The 10,273-nt window shown below is 35.6% G+C and overlaps 2 protein-coding genes across 2 annotated transcripts; both read left to right on the top strand.

The window, feature by feature from the left end:
* The first annotated feature begins 534 nt into the window (after positions 1–534).
* LOC126616188 (phytohormone-binding protein CSBP-like) lies at positions 535–1,524 on the top strand. Its single transcript, XM_050284195.1, has 2 exons — positions 535–760; positions 1,056–1,524. Exons 1-2 carry the CDS (start codon positions 577–579, stop codon positions 1,337–1,339), a joined length of 468 nt encoding a protein of 155 aa, XP_050140152.1. The 5' UTR covers positions 535–576; the 3' UTR covers positions 1,340–1,524.
* A 4,437-nt stretch (positions 1,525–5,961) lies between these two features.
* On the top strand, positions 5,962–7,308 carry LOC126617141 (phytohormone-binding protein CSBP-like). The gene is made up of 2 exons (XM_050285188.1): positions 5,962–6,142; positions 7,025–7,308. The coding sequence occupies exons 1-2, from the start codon at positions 5,962–5,964 to the stop codon at positions 7,306–7,308; spliced, it is 465 nt and encodes a 154-aa protein (XP_050141145.1).
* The last annotated feature ends 2,965 nt before the right edge of the window (positions 7,309–10,273 follow it).

Raw genomic sequence — 10,273 nt, 5'->3', positions numbered from 1 at the left:
GACCGTTTTCGTACAATATGTGTAATTTAGCTTGAACTGAATGCCAACGAGAGTTGGTTTAGTTGGTAATAATCTTTCTCTTTGTTAAATCAAGTCTAGATTTGAGTCATGCTGCCAGCAATCCCTCTTGATGAGCAATCTGTAAAAACTACAAGTGCTAAGAACCCCTTTGTAAGTCTGGCTTGTGTTAATGCTCTGGCACTGAGATGGGGTAGGCTTCCCTCCCCCAAACTTTTTGTTACCATTACCAACACACAAAAAAAACCACTCAACAAGTGTAGTGTTATTTCTCTCCACTTATACATTACAATATATATATGTATTATATTTAGTTCTCTTGGACAACGAGTTGATATTGTATCACTTGGCTAAAATTCCCTGCTCTTTCGTGTAAATACATTATTGTATTAAAAATGAATAAAATTGCTCCTCAGCTCCTGAATTGTTTGGACTTATTGAATCAAATATGCCTCTCAACTCCTATAAATAAGTAATCTCAGTCATTTACCTCGATCACATTATATTTCAAATCGCTCCATATCTGAAAAATTCCGGGTTCCATCGGAGAGCTTAGCCATGGTTGTCAAAACGAAACAAGATCAGATAACAGTTGGTGTTGCAGTTGAAGCCCTGTGGAAAGCTATGGCTTTGGATGCAGTTATTGTCATACCAAAGATAATGTCTAATATAGTCCGCAGTATTGATGTGATTGAAGGAGATGGTGGCCTTGGTTCCGTTCTGCTCTTCAACCTTGCCACTTGTGAGTACTCCAGTTTAATCACTTTCACTTTTATATATAATTGAGTGCAAAACCACAAATACATGATCCTACAGAATTTCTTATTGATGCATCTATTCAATCCTTTTATTCGTTAATAAACAAAAAATGTTATTCACACGCTCAGTTTGTTGTTGACACTCCGTCCATGAGTGCCCAATTAAATTGAACAGTCGCATATTGATTTTCAACTCTTTATGGCCTTGTGGCTAAGGAAAAGTTGGCGTATGTTTTTAAATTGACACCCTGATGTTATTGATTCGGAAAAAAATGTCAGATAGTGTAGAGTCCAATCGAGTACAGACGGAAAAGATTGTGGAACTTGATGAATCTCAGTATCGATATGCTTTACAAGTCGTGAAAGGCCCGGCGCTAACACTGCGCAATTTTTCGGCATTGACATCATTTTTCCAACTGAGGAAAATGGGAGAGCAGGAGACATTGGTTGATATGAAAGTGGAATACGAGACTGAAAAAGAAGAAGCTAATAGCGGCGAGATTGCAATGCAGCCTGTAACTTCTTACATTCAACTTCTGGAGAAATATTTGTTAGAATCTTAATTACGATGTTATCATTATTGTGTTTTGCCAATTAATCCCAATTAATTGTGCTAGTGGTGATCTCTTGAGAAGTCCTCATGTTACATCCTCTCCTTTTCTTAAAATTAAAAAAAAAAAAAATTGTGCTAGCAATAAGGTTTTAATTTTGGACGATGCAAAGTTATAGACAGTGGAAGTTTCTTGAATTATTGTGTTGTGCAACCTCACTGCTTCTGTTTATATAATAATTTCTTTTCATGGAATTTAAATTTTATATTTTGATGGATATTAGCCACGGATTAAACCGTGTCCCGTATTCAGATTCCTAGTCGTGACTGGTTTATGGTGCCAGCATCCCTTAAATCAATAGTACAACTTAGCCGAGCTAACAGCTACAACTTAATCATAAAGAAAAAGAGTAATTAGAATCTCCTACATTTTTTCAACTTGTTTAGACTAAACATTTGTTTCTTTAGAAAATTTGATTAAAATGCTTTGCTAAGTTGCTAACTCAGCATTTTCTATTTATTTAACCCATTTAAGCCGGCTAACAACTAATTTCCTACAACCTAGGAATTGTAATTTGTGGCTTTATTAAAAATATTAATTTAACTAATTCCTCATTATCTAACTTTTTATTTATGTTATTAAATTTAATTCATCTTTTCCTTCATTAAGAAAAGTCATTAATACTTTCATAAGAAACTTTCATTAATTTGTTAAAATTTTACATATAGTTATTAAAAAAATATATTTAAAACTTATGGTAAATTTGTCATTTAGTATTACGGTCTACTGATATTCCTTTTCACTTGTAAATGAGAGAGGAGAATTTGAACCATATTATTGCTAGCCTATTATGAGGCTAAGTCTACCTCCCTCCCAGTGTAAATAATATCGTCAAAAAAAATTATGGATAATCAAACTTACCTCTATCCAAATGTACCAATATTATAGGTAATCAAATGTACCTCTAATAAAAATGTACAAAAAAATGTTTAATCAAATTCTTAAAAGGAGCAGATGTTAATCAACAAAATTGAAAAATGAGGTGTCACATCCCGACCTGGGACGAATCACTTCCCGGGCCCGCTCCACCATCGTAGCACGATATTGTCCGCTTTGGGCCCCGACCACGCCCTCATGGTTTTGTTTCTGGGAACTCACGAGCAACTTCCCAGTGGGTCACTCATCCTGGGAGTGCTCTGGCCTCCTTCTCACTTAACTTTGGAGTTCCTACGGAACCCGAAACCAGTGAGCTCCCAAAAGGCCTCGTGTTAGGTAGGGATGGGAATATACATTTAAGGATCACTCCCTTAGGCAATGTGGGATGTTACAATCCACCCCCCTTAGGGGCCCGACGTCCTCGTCGGCACACTACGGCCAGGGTTAGGCTCTGATACCAAATTGTCACATCCCGGCCCGGGGCGGATCACTTCCCGGCCCGCTCCACCACCGTAGCACGATATTGTCCGCTTTGGGCCCCGACCACGCCCTCACGGTTTTGTTTCTAGGAACTCACGAGCAACTTCCCAGTGGGTCACCCATCCTGGGAGTGCTCTGGCCTCTTTCTCGCTTAACTTTGGAGTTCCTACGGAACCCGAAGCCAGTGAGCTCCCAAAAGGCCTCGTGCTAGGTAGGGATGGGAATATACATTTAAGGATCACTCCCCTAGGCAATGTGGGATGATACATGAGGCGCCTTGATCAAAACGCCCCTAAAAGTTTTTGTCAGGGATGATTACAGAGTATCAAAGAAATGTAGAAGGCTAGGAACCAAAGTTGTAAGACTCTGAGAAAAGTTTTTTTTTTTTTTTATACCAGTGATACTGTAAAGTTTTAAGCTAATTTAAATTACGATAATAAATATTTGAACTTAGGCACATATATATAGTGGTGGAGCCAGAATTTTCAAATAATAGAGTCATAATTTCACTAAAAAGATTTTTATTGGACCATTTCGTCGAGCACCTAGTAGAAATATGTCGATTCTTGTCGACATCTATTAAAGGCTTATGACAACATATGTCAACAACTACTATAACATGTAAGGGCTTGTCAAAGTTGGCTACAAGAAACTGCAATATTGAAGATTGCTAAGGCTTGTCATCTGAGGCATTTCATCGAGCATTTGGTACACATAATAGAGTGGCACGTAATAGGAGAGAAAGGGAGGGATGACAAAAAAAATAGAGAAGAAGTAGGAGGAAGTTATAATTTAGTTTGTCCTAGATATTTATCAAGTCAAATACAATACATATACAAATATAAGAATGTTTGAAGTTGTTGGGTCATGGACAAGACCTCAAACTGCCTCCGCCACTGAATGCCTAATGGGGAACGCATTCCATCTCTCCAATTTTGTTACGTGTACACCAACATCTTGTAACTTTGAGAAAACATTTTTTTTTTTCCTTTTGTTGGAAACTTTGAGAAAACTTTGAATGCTCGACAAATGGAGGAAATTTCATCTCTTTTACTTCAAAGATACACAAAAGCATGCATACAAATTTCACACTGAAAAGACCAGGAATCAAATGCATATTCAACCTTTCTTTATTTGTTACTTACATAACCCATAAAAGTGTGTTTATTCAACCGGATTATTTTAAACTGGACTAGCTTTAGGGACTAAGTACTGGTTTGGTACTGAGGTGCTTCTATATAAAGTGGGTATAAAAAAAACTGAGCTAAAAAAGGTATTTGGTAAGCACTTAAAGACAGCTTATTTTCATAGTTTTGGGGTGAAAAAAAAGCTGAAAACGTAAAGCAGCAAAAAATGAGCTTATTCTCACAGCACAGCAGAAGCAGTTTTTTTTCAAAGCATAGCAATACCAAACCAGCCCTAAGTTAGACTAGTTTGGCTTGAATTAAGTAATATAAAAATAGTGAAGCGTATGTTACAGTGCTGGACTAAGTCACATACTATAATTTATTTTGCCTTTTACTTTAAAAAAAATAACTGAAATCTACCATCCACCACGATCACTTTTCTCTCACACAAATCGCAGCCACCACGATCACTTTTAGCAGTATGAAGATGATTGAAAAATTCATGGATTTCAGGCAAGTCATACCTAGGTTGTAGAGAAACTAAAAATCAATATCCCAAATACAAATTTTGCTCCAAGACCAGGAAATTGACCAGCTCGTAAATTTGCAAGATTTCCTCCATGATGGGTTGTGGCGACGAGGAAATTGACTAATCCGATTGAGATTTTGGTTGTGGCGACAAGGAAATTGAAATCCGATTGAGATTTTGGTCTGGAAGGAAATTGACTAATTCGGTGACAGGATAAGGGGAGCAGCTGATGTGCGATGGAGAAGGGAAGCAGTTGTTGTTGTAGATATGTAAAGGAGAAAAACCATCAATTCAAGCATGAGGGAGTGAGCGACCTTGGTTATTGGATATCAAAGCAGGTTGATCCACGTGTGTAGCCCAACAGTCACATATGCTTCACACAGTGGCTAGCTAGCATGGGGTCATTGGTTGTACATTGTATTTGACCCCTATAAACAGCTAAGACAAACTAAATTACAATCTCCTCCTACTTCTTTTAATTTCTTCTATCATATTTGTCTTCATTTTCTCTCTTCTTGTGTGCAACTCTATTGTGCACATCATGTGCTTGGTGAAATAACTTAGTTGAAAACTTTGGCAGTCTTCAAGATTCTCCACGGTATCATGCATTCATCCCTGACAAGCCTCTACAAATAACAGTAGTCGACATATGTTGGCATAAACTTTCGACATATGTAGACAGACAGGTGCCTACTATATGTTCGACGAAATGGCCCAATAAAGCTTTTTTTGTTGATATTATGACCCTATTATTTAAACATTCTGACTACGCCACCAGCTCCACATCATCCAATTCATGTGGTCCACTTGTTTGGTTTAAAATTTTGTCTTACATGAGGGGGCGTATGAGGATATGAAGGTAAAAGAGTCTTATATCGGTAAAAAGAGAAACCTTGCAATGACTTATAAGAGGTTGGACTATTTTCTATATTACCAATTTGTTTTATGGTGTAACCTTTATATTTTTTATGAATATATTATTATAGACATCATGCTAACAGAAAGACAAAAAGATAAAAATGATGTAAATCCCGACTTGGTACAATAATTACAATATCATAACAGTTGTGGTACAATCATTACTCTATCGTTACAATATCATAACATCAGCATGGTACAATAATTGCAATATCATAGTCTAACCCTCCGAATGTTTATGTTTAATATTAGTGAAACCAATAGGATTCACTGAGCAGTTGGGACCATTTTAGTTCAATATCTGTAGTTTAGCTTGAACCAAATGTCATTTAGCATATTTCTTTCCAATTATAATTTTTATCTTATTAAATTAAACTCTCATAGACGATAAGTTGATATTGATATTGTGTCACTTAGCCAAAATCCTCCGCTCTTTATTGTATAAAAAAAATGAATGAAAGTTGCTCCTCAGCTCTTGAATTGTTTGGACCTTTTGTCCAAACAAGGGGGAATTGTTTGGACTTGTTGAATAAACGATGCTTTCAACTTTTATAAATAATCAATCTTACCATGAACCTCGATCACATTATATTTCAAATTGCTCCATATCTGAAAATTTCCGGGTTCGATCGGTGAGCTTAGCCATGGTTGTCAAAACGAAACAAGATCAGATAACAGTTGGCGTTACAGTTGAAGCCCTGTGGAAAGCTATGGCTTTGGATGCAGTTACTGTCATACCAAAGATAATGTCTACTGTCCGCAGTATCGACGTGATTGAAGGAGATGGTGGCCTTGGTTCCGTTCTGCGCTTCAACCTTGCCACTTGTGAGTACTCCAGCTTAACACTTTTATATATAATTGAGTGCAAAACCACAAATACATGATCCTACAGAATTTTTTATTGATGCATCTATTCATTCCTTTTATTCGTTAATAATCGGAAATTGTCATTCGCACACTCAATTTGAAATTGTGTTGGAGCAATATTAGAAAATATGAAAAATAACAATATAATTCCAATCAAAATAATCATAAAGAAATTCACAACATCAATTAAATATGAGATCAATGTAAACAGCTAGAGAGAAAATTAGAAAAACTGACAAACTTTGAGATTGAGGCTTGCATAAATGCAATGTCCTAAAGACAAAATTTCGCCCCTACTCTTGTGCTTGTAGTTCGGTATGCGTCCGTCTTCTAGGATTCAACAATCTATAATCCGAAATCAAAGCACTTCAATTTTCGAACTCTGGCAAAATTTATATATTGCGTACTCTCAAGATAATACTTGGAATTTGACTAACCAAGAATAAAAGACCTTAGAGAAAAACTCTTCTCATTGATCTATCAGATATGTGTGATGTTTGAATTTATATAGAACTCAAGCCACCCCCTTTTGAAACATTGTGACCATTGCCTAAAGTTCCAATGAACAGACGCAACTCATGAATTTGAATTCAACTATGATACATGACTTTTATTTTTCATTCATATAAAAATTAATTATTATAATATTAATTATAATATATAATTTCCAACAATTGTGATTCGCACACTTAGTTTGTCATTTAACACTGTCCATGAGTACCCTAATTAAATCGAACAATCGTATATAGGTTTTCCAACTCTTTTTGGCCTTGTGGCTAAGGAAAAGTTGGCGTAGGTTTTCAAATTGACACCCTGCTGTTAATTAAAAAAAAATGTCAGATCGTGTAGGGTCCGATGGAGCACAGACAGAAAAGATTGTGGAACTTGATGAGTCTCATTATCGATATGCTTTACAAGTCATAAAAGGCCCGGCGCTAACACTGCGCAATTTTTCGGCATTGACAACATTTTTCCAACTGAAGAAAATCGGAGAGCAGGAGACATTGGTTGATATGAAAGTGGTATACGAGACTGAGAAAGAAGAAGTTAATAGCAGCGAGATTGCAATGCAGCCTGTAACTTCTTACGTTCAACTTCTCGAGAAATATTTGCTAGAATCTTAATTAGAATGTGTTATTTATTGTGTTTTGTCAATTAATTCTAATTGATTGTGCTAGTGGTAACCTCATGGAAAGTTATCGTGTTGAAAATAAAAAAACTGTGCTATCAATAAGATTTTAGTTTTGGACAATGCAAAGTTGTAGACGGTGGAAGTTTCTTGAATTATTGTGTTGTGCAACCTCACTACTACTGTTTATTTAACGAAAAACCACGTTTTTATACTAAAAAGTTAAACCTTGTACTATTTATTTTACCTTTTATTTTATCATTATCGTTAAAACTCAAATTTTTAAAAAAAAATTCATTAGTTTTCTTATCTTTAGAATGGATATTAGGCACGGATTAAACCGTGTCATATATTCAGGTATTACTTTATTGTGGCTTCTCGGGGTTTCCAGGGATCCTCACTGCCTGTTCGGTGGTCCCTACCGACCCCGTCCCCCTGCTAGATTCCTAGTAGTGACTGGTCTATGGTGCCAGCATCCCTTAAATCAATGAGTACGACTTAGCCGAGCTAACAGCTACAACTTAGTCGTAAAGAAAATTATCAAGGATGATTGTAGAGTGTCAGAGAAATGTAGTAGGCTAGGACCAGAGCTGTAAGACTTTGAGAAAAGTTTTTTTTTTTAATTTTTTTTATTTTTTTTTTATTTTTTTTATTTTTTTATTTTTTTTACCAATGATGGTGTGAAGTTTTATGCTAATTTAAATTACGAGAATAGATATTTGAATTTTGACGCATATAGGCAGAGATATGATTTTCACATAATGGGTTATTTGTCAATTCTTTCCAACATCTGCTAAAGGCTTATGGAAACATATGTCAACAACTATTATAATATGTAAATGCTTGTCAACTGAGGCATTTCATTGAGCATTTGGTGCGCACAATAAAGTCGTACATAAGAAAAAGAAAAAGAAGGCATATATGACAAAAAAAAGTAGTAGGAGGAAGTTGTAATTTAGTTTGCCCTAGATATTTATACAGTCAAATGCAATACACGTACAAATATATATAGGAGTTTTAAAGTTGTTAGAGTCGTGGACAACAGACTCCATGCTGCCTCCACCATTGAACGCATAGTGAGGAGCACATTCGCTCCTGCCAATTTTGTTACATGTAAACCAACATCTCGTAACTTTGAGAAAGAAAAAAAAAATTCTTTCTTTTGTTGGAAACTTTGATAATACTTTGAATTAGGGGTGGGTTCGGTTCCGTTTGGTTTGGTTTTTTGCCGAAACCAAAAACCAAACCGAAGTTACTGTTCGGTTCGGTTTGGTTCGATTTTTCTTTGGTTTTTTTCGGTTTAGTTTTTTTCGACTTCGGTTTTTTTTTGTTTGGTTTCAGTCCGGTTCGGTTTTTTCCCTGAATTTTTTTTTTTAATCTGGATATTGAGGGTTCTTGGAGATGGGATCAGAAAAGGCTGCTTCGAGGTCATGATCCGAAAAAGATTCAGATCACAGAGGCCTCTCCCAACAACATTCAGTCAACAATTATGAAATCCACAAAATACACAGATGCCGAATCCGATCAAAGTCGCAAACTTTCACAAGAACAGCAACGAAATCTCGAAAACAAACTAACCCAGAAAAGAAAGCAAGCGAATAATCCATTAGAGTCAGCTAAACATGCAAGAATTGTACATACAAATTAATACAGAAAGTTGGAAGTGAAAGACAGAGAGAGTCTTTGGGTTGAGCTTAGTGGGTTAGCATTTCAGAGGAAATTGAGGAATTGCATACAACAATGGTGGTTGAAGGAAACGTGTGATGGTTTGGAAATGGAGGATGAGGACAAGTAAAAGGTCATTCAATGAAGGAGCGGGAAACATGTGATGGACTGGAAATGGAGGATGAGGAAACATAAAAGGTCATTCAATGAAGGTGTGGCTGGTGTGCAGAAGAGAGAAATGAAAGAGAGGGAAGATGGAGAGATGGTGAGTGCGGCTAGGGTGAAAGAAAAGAAAGGGAAAAAATAATAGGCTAGGGTTTAGAGTAAGGCTTTTTTTCTATATTTTGGGCTTGAAGTTTAGCAACATATTGGGCTTAGCATATTTGGACTTACAAATTGGGTTTAGAAAATAATACCCAAAATAGATCATTAAATAAAAATAAATAAAAAAAAATTAATTTAATTAATTCGGTTCGGTTTGGTTTCTGGACCACTGAAACCAAAACCGAACCAAAAGACTTCGGTTCGGTTCGGTTTTTTCAATTCGGTTCGGTTTTTTCGTTTGGTTTGGTTTTTTCGGTCTCGGTTTGGTGTTTGGTTCGGTTTTTTTCGGTTTTCGGTTTTTTGAACCCACCCCTACTTTGAATGCTCGTCAAATGTATGAAATTTTCTATCTCTTTTACTTCAAAGATGTTGGATAAATATCAATAATCAATGATAAATTTATATATGTTAATAAATAATAAATGTAAATAAATAATTTAACAGAGTATGAACAAAACGAAATAATATTAAACAGACAAACTAAAGATCAAGGCTTATGTACCGCAATGTCCTTGAAATAGAATTTTGTCCCTATTCTGTGCTTGTAGTTCTATAGACGTCTGCTTCACCAGGATTCAAAGATCTAAATCAATATTCTGGCACTGAAAAACTACACTTCTGGCGAATTTCTTTGTGGTTCTCTTAGTAAGAAGGTTTGGGATTGTAAAAGAAGAATTTGATTTTTCTGTGTTCTAAATGTCATGCAGATGGATGTATATATAATTGATTTATGCATGTTCGCAACAGGTATGAATATGAGATGCGTCTTTTGTGAGACATCTTCTCAAATGGGTGTTTTGCTCTTTAGCGTTCTTTCATCGCTTCAGACTTCATTTGAAAAGATGAGTCTGTTGATATAAAAATTAATTAATTTATTAATTAAATTTGAAATTCATTAAAAATAATTAATTAAGGAATTTAATTATTAGAGCCCGAGCCCAAGAGCTCATTTTTTATAATTAATTATATAT

The sequence above is a fragment of the Malus sylvestris genome, chromosome 3 (assembly GCF_916048215.2).
Source record: "Malus sylvestris chromosome 3, drMalSylv7.2, whole genome shotgun sequence".
In the NCBI taxonomy this organism is placed as follows: domain Eukaryota; kingdom Viridiplantae; phylum Streptophyta; class Magnoliopsida; order Rosales; family Rosaceae; genus Malus; species Malus sylvestris.
This window is presented reverse-complemented; position numbering and strand designations above follow the sequence as displayed.